Source organism: Gambusia affinis, linkage group LG23, assembly GCF_019740435.1.
Source record: "Gambusia affinis linkage group LG23, SWU_Gaff_1.0, whole genome shotgun sequence".
NCBI classification, from domain to species: Eukaryota; Metazoa; Chordata; class Actinopteri; order Cyprinodontiformes; family Poeciliidae; genus Gambusia; species Gambusia affinis.
In genome coordinates, this window is record NC_057890.1 from 18,325,565 (window position 1) to 18,349,721 (window position 24,157).

The following is a 24,157-nucleotide window of genomic DNA, read 5'->3' on the forward strand; positions in this document are numbered from 1 at the left end:
ATGGAATGAAAGGAAAACATGAAGGACTGTGGCTTTATTTTTGAGCAGCGAGGTTTTTTGGGAGCAAACCGAGTTTCACCGTAAGAGCTTGTGTTACTAAGGTAATATTGCAAATATGACATTATTTTGTAATATTTTGCCATTATTCTTGTTATTTTTACCTTATTTTTATTTTTACATTATTGTTGTAATATTTAGATTTTATTCTGGTAAACATGGAGGAGTGGGCGGAGCTTTTGCTTCCTGCTCACCAGGAAAACCGTGAGGTTTTCTTTATCTTTCTTGTAGTATGACATCACTCCCACGACGGAGACGTTCTCATCGGCGCTCGCCACGTACGACTTCTCGCCCTTGTTGTCGTTGAAGTAGACTTCGTTCTTCACGTTGTTCAGGCTCCTGAGCGAGCAGAGGCCCCTGAACAGGCTGCCGCACACCACCAGCTGGTTCTTGGCCGGGTGGAGCAGCAGCAGCTTGTTGTGGTTGGGCATGTCCTGGGCGTCCGTGCAGGATTTGTCGATGATCGGCGGCGTGCACTGCCGGCTGTCGAGTTTGGGCCCCGTTAAGTCGCTGGACTCCAGCTTCAGGTCGGCGTCCAGCTGGTAGAGGTGGTTGACCGCGCCGACGTACAGCCGGCCCGTGGCGGGGTCCGCCACCACGTTGTTGATCCGCGTGGTGGACGAAAACTCCGGGTCCTTGCCGCGGCACGGGCTGAGGTGAGCAATCACCATGGCAACCACGGTGAGCCGCCACGCCCACCACCGCTCCATCTGTCTGGAAGACAAAAGGAGAAAATACCAGCTGGTTGTTAAATAATTAGAGTTTTAGTGACGCCTAGTGGACTGATTTAAGAATGCAACAAAAAAATTAATCTGACATCAGTTAGTGGAACACTGCCTCTAGTGGTCAACTACTGTAAATAATCTTATCCTGAATATAGGACCATTAATTAAAAATAAAAATTAAAACCATTCTTGATCAAATAAGTTGGTGGGGAACTATCGTGAATATTAGTCTGAATACAGAAGAATTAAATAAAAATTAAAACTAATATTTAAGAAAATAGGGCTGGAAAAATACACATTTACTCCAGTATGAAGGTAAAACACAATGTGCACATTTTTAAAGAAGTTATTAATGATTTAAACTCTTTACCAAATTGTTCTTTAATCAATAACGCCTAAATTTAGCTTCAATGTTTTTGTGCTTAAAGTGTTTGAGCTGCACTTGTAGCTGAGAGCAAAAACAAACCAGAGGAAATAACAAAGCTTCCCATTAAAACCAGAACATCCTTTACTGGAGGAGATCTGGTGGAGCAGTGCCAGATTAGATTAGAAGAGATTAAACAAGAGATTAAACTGGAGACAGAGTGCGTTCCATTTTAGCTGGAATATCAACCAAATCCAGAAAAACCTCCAGGTATTTACATTACATCTGGATTATTAAAGCTAACTCTAATTAGCTTTAATCCTGAAAGTCCTTTTGTTAATTTATAACTGCTGGTTTTCTCTGCAGGTATCAGATAATTGTGACAGGTGGGTCAATTGGACGATGCGTTCACTGTCTTTCTCCAAACTGAACTCTCCTCGGCGTCGGGGGATTTATTACCAGGATTTATCTCCCTGCCCGCCTGCTCTCCTAAATTACCCACAAACACCAAGAGGTTGCTGCTAGCAGCTGCAGAGGCTTAGAAACAATTTCACACAAAAAATAAAGGAGCTAAATATAAAAATACGGTAAAAAACGGTATCACGAGTATTCGCTCACCTGGCTCTTTAAGGGTTTAATATGTTGGATGAGTTTTCAGAGGCACTTTTATGCGGTCAGACACTGATGTTGGACAAGAATGGTAGGCGACATTATTTTATTGATTAAATTGAATTTTGGGTTTTGAAGATTTAATTTTTGGAAAATCTAGATTTTTTCCCTCACCAATAAACTTGTTGGGTTTCCATAGATGTCAAAACGCCCAGGGCGGCCATCTTGTTTTACAGCTTTTATTTATTTGGACATTAAATATAAGGGCCAGGATACAATTTAGGTTTTAGGATACCTTTTCACTAAAACCTGAAAAGGTGTTAGTGAAATACCTTCACTACATTTCCTCTTAGTGAAGAGGAAACTGTGTATATAAATATATTTACTGTAAATATGCAGTAAATATATAAACTGCAAAGTTTATATATTTACTGTTATATAAACTGTAAATATAAACGTATTTAGTTGATATGATGTGAAATGTGGTAACAAGGAGTTTAGTTTTGTAAACCTTGAGCAGCTGATGAGCATCTCAAAAGCTCAAACAACACCTGAACTTTGACCCCAAATCATCCCAGTGGAGCTGAAAAGGAGGCAGAGAGCAGGAGGAAGTTCAAATTAAATGTTCTTAAATTAAAGTTTATTGGTCTTTTACTTGGAAATTGTCTCAAAAATCACAACATTATTGTTTAAGGCAGGAATTACAGGGACAATTTACTGTCCAGGAAGATAAATAAAGTATTTTTAAATTTTATTTATCTTTGAATTGTGCTGCAGGATCTTCTCAGTCAGTGAACCAAAAACCTTCTGAGCTTATTAGAATCAGCCTCACACTTTTATCATTAATCTAATCTGTCGCTGTCATTAAATGTCGCACCTTTTCTCCCTGTAACATTAAAACAAGCCAAACCCAGCAGGTATGTTCCCCGCCTCGTCCCGTTAAAGATCTGCCACATCAAAGGGCTAAAATCATCTTCTGTTTTCTCCGTAAGCCATCTCAGCCGCTTTTCTTTTCTCTCTGAAGCGTTTTTCATCCTCCAGTTCAGCCTGACTGCTGTCAGGGTTGGAGTAAACTCAGTTTGTGTCGAAGGTGTGTTTGTGTTTCTCTTGAAAACAACAGATGGGATTTTCTGGATGTGAAACGTTTAGATAAAGCCCCTTTATCAGAGCTTGTTAAGGATAAAACCTTGCCCCTATATAAACATAATTAAACCACTGAAGGGTAATTATGAGGTTTTAGGATAATTATTGCAAACAAAAGGCTCACTACTTAAAAGATAAGCGACCTCAATAAAGCCTTTGTGCCACCGGCTCACTGTTATAAATCGTTGCACTGTTCTTCATGATGAAAAGGATTTTTACTGAATGATGGATGGACTGGTCTGACAGGAAACGCTGAGAACCGGAAATTATTTCCACTTCCTACAGTTAAGCAAAGAAACTACCTGAAGGGAGAAAAGGCGTACAACACGTTTAATGTGTGAACTGCTGGATTATGCAGCTTTAAAGACGAGAAAAATTCTGGTATGAAACTGACAGGGTAGAAAATAATTTACATTTACTACTTTTTTCAACTAAACAATATTTTTCAAGACTTTTTGACTTGTTCAAAAAAGTCAGTGGTTTCATGGATGGATGGAATATTTTGACAATAACGTGGAATAAGTTAAGAAAACTCTACTAAATACAGTTCTGGACCGCTCCAGATAATGTAGGAACCTCAATTTTTGTTCCAGGTGTAGCAGTTAAATTATTCCCCTCAAAATGGCGTTGTTCTTTCAGAGCCTGAAAGCCTTTTAAATTAGGGTCAAGACTTTAACTTCTATTAATAAATTTTAACGCGATTAATCACATTTTCTGTTTTACATACAAAAGTTTCCAGTGGAACGTTTCATTTTGTGCGTTTCTGGTACACTATTAAATCAGACGCACAAACAACTTCAGCTAACAGCAACGATGGATGACGGAGCGTTGGGGGTTCATTTCTGCTTCAAACCTATCTGATTGGACGCTGGAAAACACTACTGTCATGTTGCAGTTGTGCTAAAGGGAGTTAGCCTATCAGCTAAGCTATTCAAGCCTAAAATAGCATCTCAACATGTTGCTAATGCTAATGCTACAGTCCACATTTCTAAAGATGTTCAATGATTGATCAGGGCTTCCCAAAACACTGGAAAGCTGAATGGCTACAATTGCATTCTTGATAAATATAACCATATCAAATGTGCTAGCTTAGCGCTAGCAAAAGAAATGGCTCATAGTCTTTAACTAAAGACTAAAGAGAAATCCTCCAACTGCTAAAATCTGATGCTTCCATCTTGTTTCCATCTGGTGAAGAAGGAAGTTGCTCTCAGTGTCTTCAGAGGTTTTTGTGTCGTTTCCTTCAGTGATTCTTGGTGCAGCGCCCCCACAGGCCAGGAGGGGAACAGGTTGGTTTGACAGAAAGACAGAGAACCACAGCAGATGGAGGTGGAGCAGATGATGGAGTTTTGGTTCCAAATCAAACTGAAACTGCGGGACTATCAGGTGTGAGAACATCCTGAGATCTACACCAAATGTTAAAGAAGCTAATCTGTAGCAATCAGGTGCTTCTGAATTATCAGACTTCTAAGTCCAGGACATGTTTTGAATATTTGCTCTGCCACTGTCATGTTCCTTTATTTCCAGAAACAATCATCCAGTTTCCATCTAAAGATCTGATTTAAAGATTTAGGAGTCAGACAGAAGTCTGCCAATAAATCTAAAACCAGCAAGTCATATTTGGTAGAAAACTGGAATAACGTACAAACATGGTCATGGAAAGTTTAAAAAAAACACAGGTCAAAACGAATGGGAGTCTTTAAATGTCAAAAGCTCTGGCTGAAAAGTTCGTAGTGAAGCTGAATCCAGGAATGTGTGCTGAAGCTCCAGCCGGGGGAATAAAGCCTCGCAGATTTTTCTGCTCCTCTCTAACCTCCTTAAGCCTCGTTCCTTCAGTCGTCTCTTCATCACTCGCATGTTTCTCTCTGTGTGCGCCTCCCTCCACATCCCAACCCGTGGGAACCGCTTCAAACAATCCTTGCTTTCTGACACTCGACGTCCCACCGGGACTGCGCACTTCTGAGGCCAACCGCGGTTTGAGTCTGCTGATTGAATGTTTCTTTTTTCTCTCTGGCAATCACATTTCTGTCTCAAAAAACTCATCTGATATCACATGCATTTGATGAATGGGGTTAAAAGTCGTCTATTCTCTGCCTGGAGACGATTCAGATGTCTAATATTTTCCTCTGAAGGGATGGGATGCTGCCAAGTCTGTAGGTGCACCAGAAAGAAGACAATAAAAAGGTTGAAAGGAGACCGAGATGAGGCTGCAGCTGATCCAGAATGCTGCTGCTGGCGTCCTGACTAAAACCAGGAAGATGGAGCACATCATCTAGTTCTAAACTGCAAAACAGCCGAAACACTGAGTTCCTTTAAATCTAGACTGAAACCCATCTGCTTAGAGTTCTCTTTGATTCATAATAACTGACTTTGATGGTAATTATTGATGATTTTGATGATGGTATTTGATAAAAATGTAAGGTTTGTCAACTGGTGACTGTCTGGTGTTTTTATGATGTAAAACTCTTTGAACTGCCTCCTTGCTGAAATGTGTTATTCAAATATAAATGATTGATTGATTGATTGATTGATTGATTGATTGATTGATTGATTGATTGATTGATTCAGCTCCTGCACACCTGAAATCTGTAACAAACGTCCAGAAAACTGCTAAAGTGGCGGAACACAAAATTTTTAAAAATAGTTAAAACTGCTTTTGATCAACAATAACTGACTTTGATGGTATTTATTGATGTTTGCTGCTGAAATGTTTTAACTTGACTGAATGCTGTTCTTGCCATCCGGCATATTGTCCCTCGTTATTCATTTCCTTGAAACCAAAACTGTTCATTATCATCAAATTCACCGCAAATGTCACTTCAAAACATCTGATTTACATTCAATCAAACCGCTGGGCAACATTAGCCATTCATGACATCAGGACAGAGGAACCAGGATGCTGATTGGCTGGAGCTGGAGGGATGCAGTTGCTGTGATTGGAGGAACCCCGGGGGGGAAATGGACTCATTGGTGGTAATAAAAGAGCCTGGCGAGGGAAAGTGAAGCTAAAGCAGCAAACAGGACGGACACACACAGCAGGGGGAGCTCATCTATCAACACACACACAGGCAATCTCCTCCACAGTTTGTCCTGCAGAGGCGACGCAGTCTGGAGGAACAAACTGCACCTGAGGAGTTCCTGGGGAAAATAAAACCGATGCGATGAAACGGCGCTGAGCTGAGAACAGCTGCCTGGTTAGAGTTGGTCTGATCACTTTCCTCCTCAGCAGAACTTCTCCAACTTTTAACTTTTAAAATGTCTTTATTTGAATTATAAGCAAGTTTTATGGCTTAGTAGCAGATCTGATTGGTGATTATTTGTGTTTATAAACCAATCTGATCCTTAGCCGGTTTAATAACAGAACATTTTTGGTTCTAATATTAAATTGACAGTAAAGTTGCAGAATGTACCTTTATGTCCCCATAATCTCTGAAAATAAAAAAATTCCACTGACTTCTCCAAGTCTTAACCAATTAGAGCGAGGAGGCGGGTCTTAGTGCTGCCAATCACTACCCCCTTTGCTCTCAGCTCTGCTGCAGCTAGCTTAGCTTGTCAAGAATGCTAAGGCTAGTTAGCATAACCACCAAAGACAGAAGATAAACAGTTTTCTTGTAATGGTAAGTTGTTCACAGCGGATACATGAGAATGATTGGCAGCACTAAGACCCTCCTCCCGGCTCTGATTGGTTGATTTCGGTGCATTTATTCAGATGGCAGAAGCAACTCAGGGAGGAGGAGGAGATCAATCTTTTCACTCAAACTGTCACAACATGAGGACATTTTTAACAAATATATAAAAAACACTTCTTTTATAAAAGTTATAAACTGAAGCTTTAAGAGTAATTTTTATTCTTAAGGTTTCTGATGAAAGAAACAGCCACAAAAAAACGAGGTAACGTGTGTTTGGTTGTGTATTTCTTGGTAACAAGACAAAATCTTGACTTTCCTTTAAGAAGAATCAGTTGTTGGCAGCTCTGCTAATCCACCTCTTTTGCTTTTGCTGCTTCTCTTTAAATCTCTCTCTGGTTGGATAATTAGAAGATGTTGGAGTAGGGGATCTGATCTGAACTTCCTCTTTCTCTCTCAGCTCTTTGTCCACAAAGTCTTTTCAAATTCATCTGGCATTAGGGGTCAAAGTTCAGGTATTGTTTAAGCTGTTGAGATGCTAATTAGCTGCTCCCAGTTGTAAAAACAACACCTGGTTGCCATGGCTACATATAACAACCATGTGAAAGTAATTAGCAGCTACAAGCTATGACTGAGACGAGACACACAATTGTTGAAATAATCGCCAACTAATTTAGTAATTGATTAATTGATATACAGGCTCAGAAAAAGGCAATTTGCTAAAAGAACATAAAGCATTAATAAAAAAAACCTACAAAAAATACAAGCATTTTGCATTTAAAATAAGAAAAGGTTCATATTCTGTAAATAAAAACAGTAAACAGATCAGTATCACTGTATTGATGTTAAGTCAAGCTGTTTTTGTAGCTGCAAATGATTAAATGTTCACGAAAGGTTATTTTCTTATTTAAAAATGATTTGAACTATTTGTTTATGGATTCCTAATGTTTAAAATATATTTAAGTGGTTAAATAAAAAATCTGCAGAATGTGCTAACTTTTTCATCCAATTAATCATTGGGATAATCGATAGAGTAAAGGTTATATGTGTGTCTGGCATGTTACACATTGAGGCTTTGACTCCTTTTCCTTCCACCGTCTGTGGAAACAGCAGCTCAGTGACCGCAGTTTCTTTAGGGAGTCCAGTTATTCCCCGGCTCAGATAAGAGGTGAAAAGGACTGATTCAGTGGAGGGGAAACGACAGGGAAGGACCGATAACATTTATCAGCAGGCAGGGATTCATACGGCGGACAAAAAGCTTCAGATACGGCGCCATGTTGGGTTCCAAGAAGTAAAATTAAAACTGAACGGGTTGAGTTCTTAATGACAAATAGGATTAAAGGACAACTTAATTAGTGTAAGGGGAGTTTAATGGAAGATGGACAGCTTTTAGTCAAACAATAAATTAAAGATCAGATGTGCTTTAGTTTATGCTAAAATTCAAGACAACTTAGACAAAGTGAACCCTAATCTCCAAAAACCAGATCCTACAAGGTCTCAACAGGAAATGAATTCACTTCATAAACAAACCAGTTCTGTTTGGCCCAATTTAATTCAACTCCAGTCCGTTTAGCCAGACAGTCCGGTTCGGTTGGTGAGATGTGAAAAACTAAATCAACCAAAACACCAAACTCTGGTCCGCCTACAAACCTCAGCCTGGGTTCGGTTGATGATGTGAACCTCATATGTGAACGCCAAGCGAAAAGGAGACCGCTCTAAAAGCAGGAAGTGGACTACAGCGCAGGGCATTCTGGGTAAAAATAACCAGAACAAATGTGCTATCCTAGCGCCAGCAGGAAAATGGATCATAGTCTTTAACCAAAACAAAATCAAAACCCTCTGACTCCATTTTTGTTTCCATTTGATGGAGAAGGAGGTTGCACTCGGCGTCTATTTTTAGGTTCTTGGTGCAGCGCCCCCACAGGCCAGGAGGGGAACAGCTTGCTCAAATGGTTTGGTTGGTTTGTCTCAGTTTAGTGTGAACCCTCCAAAGATTCAGGTAATAAAAGAGTTAAACTTGCTTTTAGTTTCAACAACAAACACTAAACCTGACAAACATTTTGCTCTGAATCCGACTCGCTGTCTTTTCTCCTTATTTTATCCTCCAAAGAGACAAACATCCTGCCAAATACAACCAGAGTTCAACTGAGGAAAATGGCAGGAGGGTTGATGAACTGCTTCATTTAAGCTTCTGTAACTTCTGCTGATAAATCAACTTTAAAACAGGCTGTCATTGAAAGTTCTGGTTGCAAAGTGCAAGTTGGTGACATCTCAGCAGGGCAGCGGCACAGAGAGCAGAACCGGAGTCGGGTCGGCATCAGAACAAAGGCCGACTGTTGGGAGGAGAGATGAAGACAGAGGGTCACTCAGTCCACTGGTGCAACAAAAAGGAAAACAGACAACCAGTTTGCTACCAGTTACCACGGAGATGGAAATATTTAACATGATACGAAGGTTTTTGGGCCAGACAACAAACCAGAGCCCAACTGTTGCTTCTTGTTAAAAAAATTAATTCAACCTTTTAGAAACATAAATATCCAGAGGTTTGGATTATTTAGCTGATGTTAACTGGACCAAACTTTTCATATAATATGAATTTAATACAATTATATGAAAAGATTAAAGCATTTTCCTGATTACTGGTACTGATGGGATGGAGCAGGAGCTTCTTAAAGAGACAGAGGCCCCATTTTTTATGTTTTCCTTATTTAAAAAAAGAAAATTAGAAATACAGTGATTTTTAAAAAATGAAAACTTTTTATAGCAGATATTTATCAAAAATTATAAGTTGGGTTTTTAAAAAAGGCTCTGCAACATTTGCAGCTTTAAACAAGTTTTGTGACTTTCTGATTTTATTCTTTTTACTATTTTATACATTACTTTGGTTATTGATTATCAAATATAATTGATCATATTTATTTTATGTGATTGTGTACATCACTGTGGTTCTGTGGGTGTTTAAAGTTCTCTTTAAATAACATTGGTATAGTATGGAAGGAATCTGTTTGGATTGCAAGGGTTGCAGATGTTTGGTCTAGTCAAAGTACACACCTAAATCCAACTGGGAATCTTTGGAGTATTAATATTTTTCAGACTTTTTAAGTTTTTCCTGCTCCCTGAAGCCCTGCAGGTGTAAATCCAGAGCCGGATCAGCAAACTAAATTTATTCTTTAATCACTCGGGAACGAATGGAGAACCGCGGAGTGGCAGCAAGGACGGGAATCAATCTCCTTAAATAAATATGACTTGGATCAATACCCAGACGGGTTTCTGCTGAGCCGCGAGTAAAGAGAGCAGAAAAAAACATGATTCCAACTCATGTCGGTAAATTTGCGGACAGATATGCAGATGTAATTTGGCGCCGAACCGAGTGACTAACCCGACATTTCAGCACCAGAACCTGCAGCTGCTTTAATTATCGAAACGTCAGGAAACATCCTGAAATCCACACATCTGTCGGCGTTCCCGTCGGAGCAGCCGTCGCTCTTCCCGTTGACGTTCGGCTCGCGTTTGAAATGCTGTCGACGCGTCCCGACATCGGCTCATTTTGAAGTCCTTATGATGCTGTGAGTGAAGCCCTCAGTGGGCCGGATCCGGATTGAGACGTTTAACATGAAAAGATGAAACTGGGATCCAACGGAGGGGAAAAAACCCGGAGCTGACAGGTGTTCTGTCGCTGCCTTTAACGGATCAAAGGACGTCGGAGTTGATTTGAGCTGGAATGAATCAATCAGCTCCCAAAAACAAAGCGATGGAGTTTTATTTGTTCATCTGCTGATAATGTGAAACTATTGGTGAGGCAACAAATCAGTTTTAGGTTGAATGAAACAACATTAGATTTTTGGGTTTATGAGTCAAAGACTGATGTTTGCGTTTAGTTAGATCTGTGATCTGCCTTCTTCTCCTTCTGAACCAGTTATGGTAAAAAAATAAATCATCAGATTTGCCTCCAACAGGGCGACAATATCCACTGAGCAGCAGGAGAAAAGGCAAAACCACTTCTGTTTTTATAACAAAAAATGTTCATTCTTTATAAATTACTTAAAGATAATCATTTTAAACACTGGAGGTATAAATAGTGTAAATTTAGCTATGATGCTATTTAGATCCAGCAGGCACTAAAGATATTTTATTGATGCTGTTCATGCTCAAACTGAAATTGAATAAAATATATTTTATAATGCCATTGCTTTTTCATAACTACATTATTTCAAACAGATAAATCCCACTGCTGTTCAGTCTCTATTTAGCAACATGAAAACTGTTACAAATTGAATTTTTACATATTTCTGAGACGTTTCAGGCTTTTATCCTGTTTGCTTTTCTAATACAGCTGGAAGCTTTTATATCCTGTGTGTACTTATGAAAGCAATTCACGTTTTCATAATCAACATAATTAACTATTTCTACAATTATCCCTAAATTATATTGCGTCTTAATATATTAACACTAGTGTTGCTCATTTCCAGTCCTTAGTTGCCGAGTGTTGCTAAAAAGCCTCAAACTCAAAATTAAAAATAACTTTCAGAATTTTGGTCACAGATTGTTCTGACACATAGTTTGCAAAAAAAAATTCAATAAATTCACAATTCATCACTAACCTGAAAAAGTGCATGACTGACTGATGAAATTCTGCACAGAAACAGATAAAACATGCTTTGATTTGACTGGTAAATATGTTATAAACTGTTAATATAATCCGATATAAACTGTTTAAGTTGGATTTTATTGACATATATAAGCTGTATTTAAAGCCATAATTAGTAGAAAAGTTATGAAAAGATCCAGTTATACAAATGCATCAGTGATGAACACAATGGATCAGCCAGAGGAGAAAAATGATCCGTTTGGAGTCAAGCTGCTTCCATCAAAGCTCTGAAAATCCCCAAATAACTGCATATTGTCCAAAGTGTTTTAGAGTTGTGAAGGAACTCTGCAGCTAAAAAGATGAATCCTATTTTTCCTCCTTGCATGAAATGACTTCTTATCCTCCCACCTGCTCTGCTGCTGCCGGTTAAACCGTCAGAAGCATAATTACTGTCACTGCTGGAGAGAGTTAGGAGATAAAAGCAGCCGGCAGTTCATCCTGCCAACAATCCCCATCATTTTATTTCATTCTTAACCATAAATTCACAATGGAAATGAAAACCAGTTAAGCTTCTGATGGAGCAAACAGGAAGTAGTTAATTTAACAATTGGATTATTAATCACCTGGTAATTCAGGCTAATCACAGCTTCAGTCTGAAGGGCGGATTAGTCCACGAGTCGAGCCTGGGAACAAAATAAAACACAAAAAGAGGAAAATATTAGTCCAGAAAACAAAGCAAACAAATTGTTCTGGATCATTTAGGAGAAACTTTCTGTTAAATTCATCAATTTTAAATCAGCCTGGAGGCACCGGAGCAGGAAGCAGATCGCAGCCAATCCTGCAGATTTTCAGCTTAAACTTCTCACCAAAGAACATCAGTTTGTTTCTGTTCAAACATTTAACCGTTTTTATCTGCTGACTTAAAAGGTTTGGGAGATTTTCTTAACTCTAACCCTCAGAAATACATACAATACAAATAGATACAGACAGAAAGAGTTCCCCGTTGTTAACAAGGCTGGTGTTTGGTGAAACAATGTGTGTGTGTGTGTGTGTGTGTGTGTGTGTGTGATAGAGAGTGATTGTTCTCTGGAGCCAGAAGACAGAGATATGGCCTTCATTCCTGCTCAGATTAAAGGATTTAGAGCAAGAAGGCTTATTACAGATCCAAAGAGAGAGAAGGAGGCAGAGCCTGCCCTCCTTTTCCCTCTGTTCAAGGCTGATTAAAACAAAGATAACACTCCCTCCCAGGCTGAGACCCCCAAACACACACACACACACACACACACACACACACACACACACACACACACACACACACACACACACACACACACACACACACACACACACACACACACACACACACACACACACACACACACACACTCATTAAAATCCAGCTGGAACAATGATTCCTCTGAGCTGTGGAGGATTTTAACCTGTTGGACGTTCGGCACATTTTCCAGAAACCTCCTACTGTCAGTGGAAGGAGTTTTTAAACTGAACACCCTGGATTAGCTGAGGCTAATTAGCTCCAAACCAATTTCACTGCTAATAATCCAGACAAGTGGAAGAGCTTTGATGCCACTCTAGTGGTCAAAATGTGAAATGAACACAAAGGAGATGAATAATCTAAACCCTGAGCTGGGCGAGGCAATAAAAACCAACGTTAGCCTGATTAATGTCTTCTGGATATAATATGTAAAAATAAACATTGAAGGTTTTTAGTGACACTTGTCAACTATTTAACAATAGTTAAACGAGTAATACCAGTATTATAATTGCAGAATCAGTGAATTATGTGCATATATTTGACTAAGCATCTTCAAAAAACTATAATCAATGATAAAATAAAGTGTATAATATTTAATTTATCGAGAAGCTAGATAAAAGCATCAGGGACAGTACAGTAAAGTGATTTTTTAAATACTGAGTTGAAAAATGAACAAATATTTTCTCAAAAATATATGTTGAATTTCAAATTATAAAACTGATTTCAAAATTTGTGGGACTGTGTGGAAAATACTGCAGAGCAAAGCTAACTCCACTGTACGCAGTTTGGGACATTATCCGTTACAACTGAGCAACAGCTCTGTGTGGATGGGGTTACCATAGCAACAGAGGAAATACAACAAGTTGAACATTCTTAAATGTCCACACACGCTCAGTCGCTGCTGTAAATTTTTACAAAAGGATTCTAGTGACTCCGCCCCACTGAGTCTAGCCAATCAGTGGCCAGCATTTTGACATTTTTCATCCTGGCCAATCAGTGGCCAGCATTTTGACATATTTTCAGCCCAACTTGGGCTTGAACTGTAAATCTAGCTTTACTAAAGACAAACTCCTCATTTTTCCGTCCTACTGTCGCCAGCTGCATGCTCATCATCTTTGTTCTGCATCGACTCCATTGAAAATGAAATTTAGCATCTATTAAATCAAACCAGACATAAACAGACTGATGCAGTGTTGCATTTAAAGCAGCTTTTAATTATGGAGTGGAAATGAGGATGAAGTTATGTAGACACCACCAACAAAGTGATGAATTATGGAGCAGGAAATATATCTCTGTCTCACGCAGATGTTCGGTCTGGTTGTCTCTGGAAGGATGAAGAGTAAATCATGTAGTTTGACCGAACATCCAAGCTGCCAGCAGGGAAATAATTAAACCAACCAGATGGACGTTTAATAGAAACTTGGTGATATTCAGCTGGGAGACGAGATAAACGCATTTAATAGTAAGAGGAGATTTTCATCTAAACTGTTGATGAACCTAATTAGACCCGACAGGTGGAGATATAGAAGGAAGAGATGGACGGATGGATGGACGAACGGATGGACAGACGGGTTCTTGTATAAAACCACTTGTCTCCCTGAATTTGGACCCGTTTGATGGTTTTAACCCAGAAATCCTTCAGCCTGTAACTAAAAGCAGCAAACAGTCTGCAGACACGTTTTATTCCTTTAAAAGATGCTAAACTAAGACCAGCCTGTGAAAGAGCGTCTTTATTAGAAAGCAAAGGAACCGCCAGGGAGACGGCGACGCGGAGAGGTGAAGAACCGCGTGAATATCAATGAGCTGGACGGAGATAAAAGATTGAGAAACGAGGAGATCTTCCCGTTCAAAAGGCTCCAATCTGGGACACGGTGGGAACTAATCCCTGATGACAGCGGGCCTGGAAACGCTTCACGCCGCCAACATGGAGGAGTCTGAGTCATCGCCAGCGCCGCCGCTGGTCGCCGGTTCTGGTCCGAAGACGAGCCGGACAACCAACCTTCATTGCCAAAGTTTGGTAGTAACTAGTTACACTTACCTGAGTAACTATTTAGAAAAAAGATACTTTTAGGAGTATTTTTACTTTTACTCAAGTAATTTTCTTACTTGGTAAAATTTCTGGATTTTCTTCCCTCTGAATGAAAAACAAACCAGACACAGACACACACCTGCAGCTTCTGTTAAAGTTTCTTCAGTTTTATTTTGAAAACATTTTAATTTTCAAAATGTTATTTTGACCAATTTTGTTATTATTGTTACTTATATGAATTATTGTCATTTTAGCCCTTAAAATACCAAAGTTTCCTCTTAACTTTATATTTCGCTCCGTCTGATGAAGCCATTTTTAAATATTAAATGATTGATAATTTGATCAGTTACTCGGTACTGGAGTAACTTTTTTTACCAAATACTTAATTCCTCTTATTTGAGTAATTTCTTAGATGACTACTTTTTACTTGAGTAAAAATATGTTGTGGTTTTGATTCAGTATCAGTTTTGGGGACTCTGTCTCCCTCTGCTGGTACAAGCCGGTTCTAAATCAGCCTCCTGCTCCGAGATCCGATCCGTTGGTTCTGACCGTATTGGACCGGTTCTGTTGGTTCTGATTTGTTCATCATTTCTCTGGTTCCAGATGCTCTTTTACTTTTTGACAGTTGCTATGACGCGTAACCATGGCAACAGGTCTTAAATAGTTCTCACATGACGTCACACTTCCCAGGTTCTTCACAGCCCATCCGTAACCAACTGCGGTTGCTATGACAACAATAACAATCCCCAAGCTCAGAATCAGCTTTTGCTTCTAACTTACACTGTGAAAAACATCTTACCAAGTAACTTTATGCAAATATCTCAGTCCATTTCAAATGAGACAAAACTAACTTACAAGTCATTTTCAGCATGAATTATAATTTTAATTTTAAGTCAATAATTCCTGAAAAGTTAGCAGTTCCACTGGCTGATTATTTCACTTATAAAAAGACATTTTTCACATGAAATAATCTGCCAATGGTACTCGTAATTTTTCATCAACATTTTTTCATCTGGTTGAAGGTGATGTGAGTTCATAATATTTCATTTCCATTATTTTTGTGGCAGTTTTGCTCACTTTCCCTCATCTTTTCCAAAATAAAGAAGAGTGGTGCTTTTTGTTCACACAAACTGAACAACACACAACTAGTTTATAACAATAATGACCAATTATCAAAACAGAATGATGCCAGAAGTTTGCTAATGGCTACAAAAAACTACGGTTGAGATATTTAACCAGATATTACAGATGTACGTGGATTAAAACTTTGTTTGTCTTGATTTTGTTTTAAAGGTTATCACCTCTGTGTCCTGTGGTCAAAAATTGCTGCGTTTTATGCTCAAATTGCACACAACAATCATAATACTTCATCCCTCTGGTGGTTTTCCTCATAAAAACTGATTATTTATCCTTCTTAAAAGGAACGACTCAACTTGCATGTCTTACAAAAAAACGCTCACATTCACGAACCGCAGGTGTCACATCTGCTGTGCGAACCAAAAAATAAGCGCAGTAGCATCGCAGCGGGCCACAGCTCCTGCAGCGCCGCGCAGCAGTTAGCTCATCCTAATGCTGATTAGAAAAGAGCCACTGGGGCGTCTGATAATGTGTGAGAAGACGGCAGCGACGGCGGGTTGATGCTGGTGGTAATTTCAGTGCGTCTCCACCCGGCCTGGACCAGCCGGGCCGTCTCACAGCAGTAATCTGAGGCGCTGCACATTTTGGGAGATAGAAGAGCCAATAAGAGAGGAAGGTGAGCGTGGGAGACTGAATTAGGTTCAGCACAGCAGCAGAGGTGTGTGTGATGTTACAGTCCTGCTGTTTGCCGATACACACCGTGTGTTTATGTTTCTGCGATGAAAGCAGGAACCTCCAGCTGCAGGGAAGCACGCAGAAGTCAGAAGGTGGCTGATGGAGAGTGCTGATTCATATTCATCCAAACTCACTGCAATGCAAAAATCTGCAGATTCTTTTTCCATCATTTTGGATTCAGCTGGAACCAAAACTAATAAAAGCAGCTCAAACATTTTGAACCAGGAGGATTTATCTGCAGCTGCAGGAGGGACGAGGAGCGCTGCAACTGGTGATCCAACTGGGGTTAAACTGGGATTAGAAACTCACATTCTTCATAATGTTTGCAGAAAATATTGAGCCTTGTTTGTAACTACAGTGAAACCAGTTTGACGGGAAAACGACTCTTCAGAAATCTTCAATCTGAAGTCAGTAAGAGTTCAGGGTTCAAACACAGTAAAATTCAAGATGTTTAAAGTTTCCCAGCAACAATTTGGAGATAAAAACACAAATGAGTTCATAACTATATGATATAATTTATATGTTTTGACCTTTTATTGGGGTAAAGTAAAATAAAATAAAATTTAATGTTTCTAGACCTGACTGATCTGAGAACAAAATAATAATTAAATTTTTTTAAAATCATGCAATTTTAACAACTAATGTGTAAAATATAAGATGATCAATAAATCATTGAGTCAGAAAGAATAATAAATATTCATTACACTGAAACAATTAAAGCAAATCCTGTTAAGATAAATGAAATATTTAAACACAGTAGGATTAATAAATATTTTGTGAAAAATTCAATCTTAATCTCATTTGTTCCAGTTAAAGTAAGTTGAGTATATTAGCTGTTTATATTTGTTGTGGTAGGACAAAAAAGATTGATTAGCTGCGTTTCCATTACAAATGTGTGCAAAAATGTGTTGATATTCTGATAATGTAAAAAAATAAAATAAAATTTCACAATTACTGTTTTCATTTAATAAAAAAACAATTAAATTCACACGTGATCCTCCATCACTTCCTGTAATCTTCTTTGTCGTTTCCAACAGTAGTAACATCCAGTTGTTTATCACAACTTGTGATTAAGCCAATTTATTTTAGAAATGTAACATTAGTCTATTTTAGTGGCTACTGATGTAAGTCCGTTTTTATTTTCTCTGTTGTTTTTACTCATTTATACAGACTTCAAAACAATAAAATGATTCTTCATTAAACAACTTCCTAATTAATAGTTGGTAGGAATCTTGTATTTTCTGATGAGCACAGAGAGGAGAGGAAGCAGAGGAGGAGACAGTCAATAAAAACGTTCGTTAAAGATCCTCTGCTTCACGGGGAAAATCAGAGAGGGTGGAGAAAGTGTCAAACCATTAAAACTAAAAATAAAAGCAGAAAACTGCTAGAAAACATCCAGGAAATCATTAAAAAGTAAAAAACTCAAACATGACAGTAATATGAAGAGAAAGATGAAGATTTTGCTAAATGTTCTCTCTTTTTTGAGGCTGTTTATCATTTTCCTGGAAACGAAAACTTTGTGCAACGAAAGCAGAAAATAAAGAAATGATGGAAAGATGGAGGTGAGGAAACTATGAACCGATCTGATTCACTTCAGGCTGCAGCGAAGTCAAGATGACGATCTCTTTAGTAAGCAGGAGTCAGAGCTGCAATACTGAGACAATTTCGTTTGGAATATAAAGCGATATGGACTCAGAGCGCCACAGGCTGTTTTAATATAAAGTTTCTCCTTCAGTTCTCCTCCAAACCTGACAATAGCTGGATATTAGTTTCCTGCTCAGGAGTTCAGACGCTGCATCATTAATGCACTTTGTTATCCACCGTGGACGCAACATCAAGCACCACAGTAACGGGCTTTCTCATTACTCTCTTTATCTGCCTTATTCATACAACCCAGTAGTTTTATCATCATTCTGGTCTCTTCTTCTCAACAGAGTAATAAAACAATGTTACATTTTCCAAGGTTTTCAGAGGAGTTTTATGAAAATATGAACTCCAGGTGGAAGAATCGACACAACTGTTATTCACTCCAATAATCTGACCATCAACCGCGTTCAATAACTTATCTCAAATAATAATAGGTAAAATGAAGTTTCACAGACATTTTCTGTTCATGGAAAAACATGGATGACAGAAATGGTGGAAATATTAAGGCCTAAGGTTTTAATTTATGCTTTTATTCCCAGACCAATTCAGATTTTTCTGAACATACTTCAGTTATGAAGCTGCTGTTGGTTCAGTGTTAGAGGTTACTAGTTTTAATATGAGAAAGTAGAAAAATAAATCTTTGTTTTAATAATAGGTGTATAATAAACCATCATTTTACATTGTGTTGCATTAAATCTGAACTAGTCAGGAAACACCAGAAAACAACTTAATTTCTGATTCAAAACCTCGTTAATCTGGTTAATCTGGTGGATCAGAATTACGTCTGTTCAATCTGTAGCTGCTCTGCTATAATAAAACAGAGAGGCTGTAAATATTCCTGGCTGTATTGACTGAGAGAGAGAGACAGATTGCTTTGAACTCTTCCACTGCGGAGCGTTGACGACCCGTGGGGAGGCAGACGCAGGGAATTGGCCATTTTCTCCAGCTTCTATCTGCTCCATCGTCCTCAGAGGTGAACGGCCGTTCCTCCTCTCACAAAATCCAATTACTGAAGTTTTTGGGACAGAAAGTTGCTCTACTACGTTGCTTTGCCATCTCCATGTTTATGTTCTTCTAGCGCTCAGTACTTATTGCATTTGTGTAATCCTAAGAAATATATTAAAGAGTAAAACTTTTTTAGCCAAAGTTTCTTTGCGTTTTTCTTTTAAAGCACCAAGACTTTCTTGTAATCTTTTAAAGTGGTCAGATCAATAGTTCCCCAGACTATCTGAAAGGACTTTAAACATTTTCTTTGGACTTTAGCAGCAAAAAGAGCTCTATAAACTACAGTAAGCTGGAGTCCCACAGTGTGCACACAGACGAGGAGCAGCTGCTTCAATAGCTGAGAAAATACACCTGGAGGGTCAAATCTGACATTAAGGTCAGATGACCTTTTACTGCTCATTACCTGAGTTTCCATTACAAATGTGGAAGAAACTTGATTAATATTCCACTGATGTTGTAATAAAATGTGATTTTACAATTTCTATTACATAAGAAACACAATTAAAATCACAACTCATTAAAAACCTCATCCTCTGACCACTTCCTGTCATCTTCTTTGTCATTTCCGCCAGTAGCAACATCCGATTATTGATCACACAACTCTTTAGATGCGAAAAAAGTGTTTCCATTACAGTTTTGCAAAATTAGCTAATTTTAATAAAGCTAAAAAAAACATCCTAGCTCAAAAGCTTTTTCACAATTGACTGTTTCCATAAAACTGATTTATTTTTGTAATTTCTATTTGTGCAATTATATGAGGATGTTTTTACATAACAATTTAACTGAATGAGTTGAAAGAGGGAGCTTGAAAAATCTAAAGTCAATGTAGCTTAATTAAAAAAATAAAGCTGGTTTGATTCTCCTTACATCCAATTAAAACCTGAAACTGAGTCTCAGTTTCCACTTTACAGCTTTCAATACAATTACTGTCTGCAGGAAAACCTGAGACAATATTCCAATAAAATCAGCAGAACATTACATTTCTGAAACATTCTGATCCAATTTCCTAATTTTCTAAGAAACTGAATTCAAAAAGCTCAAAACAATTAATTTGTGTCAAATTAGAAGAAGTTATTAAAGTTGTTTTTACATATTTGACCAAACTTGTGAGCTTTTGTTTTTAAGTGCACTGATGCAGAGCTATTAAATAAATTTGTTTTTCAGTGTGTGTACGTCTGTGTTTAAAAAAGAGGAATGTTTTAAGTCATTAAAAGGTGTTTTTCCGTGTTGGGTCGGCCCATCGGAGCGTCCTCATTCTGAAAGTCTGCAGCTTCATCTGGTATTTTTCCAGGTAGTTTTCAGGATTTTATAGGCCTGTAAGAACCTTCCTGACTGAATTTCAGGCACTAAAATGCCATAACTTCAGTTTTTAGAAAAGGAAATCTTAGTTTTTGCTAAATTTAATTTTACACTGCAGGGAAAAGAGAGTAAATGGTGAGCAGGAGGTTTGTGACATGATTAAATAGGAGTAGAAAAGCCTGAAACTACAATCCAACGGGCTGGCCGACTGAATCGCTGTGTGACTTCATAAAAAGCATCTGCAGCCTGAATACCTGTTTCATCTCAGCTCCAAAAGGTGTTCTCATTTAATTTACTTTTCATCACCTTTCCCTCCGTCAGCGTCGTGTGACCTCACCTCTCCTTCTCATATACTTCCACTCGCTTCCCAGTTTTCACCCCGTCAAACTTTCACACCTCTTCACTTTAAATTTAACTCATCTCGCTCCTGTTCTTCCTTTTTGTCTCTCACCTTTTCATCATCTCGCTTTGTGAATCAACCACTTCTTCCTAATATAATAAAGTCTGAAATTGTTTTTACACCTTACAGTCTAATAAACAGAAAGTAATTTGTTTTAGGATAGTGGGAACAGCCTGAAGAAGGCAAACTACTCTTATATATCATATATTTATAAGGATATATAGCTCAGAAACCAGGAAGTGGTCTACAGCGCAGGGCATTCTGGGTAAATACGACCAAAGCTAACATTTTAGCCTAGCGCTAGTGGGAGAAATAGCTAGTGTTTGTTTTTTATATCCTCCAACCACTAAAGTCTGACGTCACTCCATTTTTGTTCACATTTTGTGAAACAGGAAGTTGCGCTCCTGTTGTTCCCCCCCACAGGCGAGGAGGGGAACAGGCTGCTCAAATAGTTTGGTTGGTTTGAGAACTGCAGCAGCTGAAAATAAAACACAGGTTGAATCTACCAGACTATCCGGTGTGCAAACAGCCTTGGTGTGCAGCAGGAAGACCAAGATAACAATCAGGGATCATTTTAACCAAATATTTTTCCTCTTTCATCTTTTTTTAAACTGTGATGAAAAATCTTAAGGCTATCCCTCAATTCAAAGCGCAGACATTTTCAATTTAAACCAACTGAAAGCTTGGATCAAACCGGGTCCGCAACAGGAAAGTAATCCCAGCTAATCTACAGAAAAACGGCCGAAAAAGGATTCAAGGATTTTTTTGTTGTCATACCACATTCAGTTTGTGGTAAAACATTTGTACTCAGGTCCCAGATCAAGAAATCCACTACACTATAAAAAAATTAAATAGATAAATAATTAAATAAACAAATGATCAATAAAGTTATTTAAGTGATATATATGTAGTTATGTGTCTGTGTGTAAATACGTTATGAGTTCCTCAGCCTGCTGGTTTTTCTCTGGATGCTCTGCGTTGCTGTGGTCTAGTCAAAGTCAAGACCTCCATAATATGGTACAACAAATGTCTGCAACAGTCAATACAGTAGAACAGCATTAGAAAAGCACAGAAAATCACTCCCGATGTTTTGAAATGTTTGTTCCTCCGTTTGGCTGTTTCTGGAGAACTGCTCCAAAAAGCTCCGTTAAATCAGAACCACATTCCTGCCTCTTTATGCCCAGACCTGGATGAAAACTAACTTCCTGCACAGTCGACTGCCAACGACTTCCCTTTCTGCGGAAGCGGAGGAATGTTTCCCAGGAGGTCGTGACCTCAGGAAGGAGGGAGGGGGGGTCACTTTTGCTGCCAGTTACAGAAAATCTTACGGTCCAGTGAGGACGGTGAAAGGCTTTAAGTGTGTAATGTTGGTTAAACAACACTGGATCTCGACTTCTAGCATCAAACAGCCGTAATATAAATAACTTTAAATCAACAATCATCAGATCTGGGTTACATTTGAGCACCAAGTTGGTGCATCACTGATTATTTGCACTTTTTCAGTTTTTGCCCTGTTAATAAAATCTGAATGTTTCTGGGAATAAAAGCTGATTTCTAATAAAGCTGCCGTTTGTTTTTTTAAAATTAATTCATTTTGGTGCTAATTAGTGAACTGATTTATAAACTAACAAAAGAAAGAATTTAAGAAATGGAGATTTAGTAAGACCTGCGAAGACGCTAACTGCATTATCTTTAAAATGTACATTACTGTAAAAACACAATTCACAATTATTACATTAGTCCTCTAATCCTGGAAATGTTCTTCAGGTGATAGAAGGCTGATCTGGTGACTGACTTTATGTGTCTCTGAATGTTCAGGTCAGATTTCATAAATGTGAAAGTTCAGACAGCTTAGAAAGAGAAAAAAGAAAAACACAGGCAGGTATTTTAGCTGAAAACTCAAGATTTTCTAATTTTAGCTGTTAATGAAAGAACAGGGTAAAAATATATAAATAAAGCGTCAGAGTTATGAATGTTCTGCCCTTAAAGCTCATCTATAAAAGTCTTTACTGGGAAAATATGAAAAAGGTTTTGCTTTTAAAAACTTTTCTCCTAACACAGCCACTCTAGTCTTATCTGCTGGACTCATGATAACCCTGTAAACTTTAAAATCCCCCATCGGGCAGCGAAGATGGGTGATTTTAAAGGAGTTGAAAGAGTTCAGCTGATTATCGCTCGTATCCAGCGGCTCCGCCTCGTCTCTATCGAGCTCTTCAGCATCTTTATCTCATCGATTCACTTCTGCTGCTGCCAACATCACCGTTTTGATTCAATACCCCAAACCAGATAAGGAAGAAAAACGAAGAGACACATTCCTGGTTTCCACTGAAATGCTTCCAGAGTCTCAGTCTTAACTTGTTGGGTTTTAACGGCCTCAGCCTCGGATGCAGGCTGGGAAAACTGGAGCAAAAAACAGAGTTATGGTGCAGAAAACGTCCAGACAGAACTACAAATAAAATACAGTTTATGAAAAAGTATCATCCAAATATTGATAAATTGCTTAATTGACTCTTCGGCCAATCACAACAGCACATTTTTGAAAAAAATTTAATAAAATTAAAAAATGGTAATATGATATATTGGACCTGGATTTCCAACATAAAACTGAATTTTTAAAGTAAATAAATAAAAAACTGATAAAAACTCAGATGGGAGGAGAAGAAAAGACCAGCTTGAAGTGACATTTAAAGATAAACGCAAAAATGTTTTTCTGGTCAAAACCCTGAAAGTTAATGTGAAGCTTGAAGTTAAACTTTTATCTCAATTTGATAAAGATAAAAGTTTAACCAGGAATTTTCTAGAAACTTCAAGTTTTAAGGTTGAGTCTATGGTTGATGTTAAAGTTAAAGGTGAAAATTTAAGAAAGAAAACATCTGGAAGATTAAAGTTTAAATTAATTTAAAGATTTCCAAAACTCAAAAGTTAACTTTAACATTTAATGTCAGCATGAAACAACAATGTTTAAGTTTATATCTAAGATTTAAGTTTAAAGTTTAACAGTTTAAATTTAAGCCTACAATTAAAGTAAAATTTGTTGTGAATAAATTAAAGTAAAAAAAATATGTTAAGTCAATTACGTTTTAAAAGTAAAAACCTAATTCAACAAATCTAATGTTGCGTGTAAAGTCAGTTATTGTTCAAATAATTAAAAACATTTTTATGGAGAATAAAACCACAAAGTTAAACTTTAAAAGTCAAGATTTACTAAATATTTTCAAACATTTGTTATGTAGTTTAACAAACACAATATATGATCGCAACATCATGAACAGGGAGGCAACTAATGATCACTTTAGAAATCGATTATTCTGATAAAAGATTAATCTTCACAAACTTAATTGATTATTCTGACGATTAATCGATTAATTGGATAATAGAAAATTGGCACATTTTAACTGAAGTATTCAGACTCAAAAGATTTTTTACAATTAACTACAATAGTTAATTATTTCAGTAACTGATGAATCTGATTAACTATGATGACTCAGAACCTGGTTTTCCGTATTTAGCAGGAAAAGCATGTCCACCGTCCAGAGACAGGTGGCTGCATGACAAATCGTTTTCCAAATTAAAGACGCAAAGT

At 37.9% G+C, this 24,157-nt stretch overlaps 1 protein-coding gene across 3 annotated transcripts in view; it reads right to left on the reverse strand.

Moving 5' to 3' along the window:
* LOC122826395 (plexin-B2-like) overlaps nt 1-24,157 on the reverse strand; it is a 123,555-nt gene that overhangs the window by 32,976 nt on the left and 66,422 nt on the right. For 2 of the 3 annotated variants that reach the window (XM_044108191.1, XM_044108189.1), the window contains exons 4-6: nt 11,733-11,792; nt 11,123-11,153; nt 252-771 (exon numbers count right to left, since the gene is read on the reverse strand). In XM_044108191.1, coding sequence (XP_043964126.1) covers nt 252-771; nt 11,123-11,136 — 534 coding nt within the window. In that variant the 5' untranslated portion in view covers nt 11,137-11,153; nt 11,733-11,792. The remainder of the gene's footprint in view (nt 1-251; nt 772-11,122; nt 11,154-11,732; nt 11,793-24,157) is intronic. The other variant, XM_044108190.1, reaches the window with a different exon arrangement.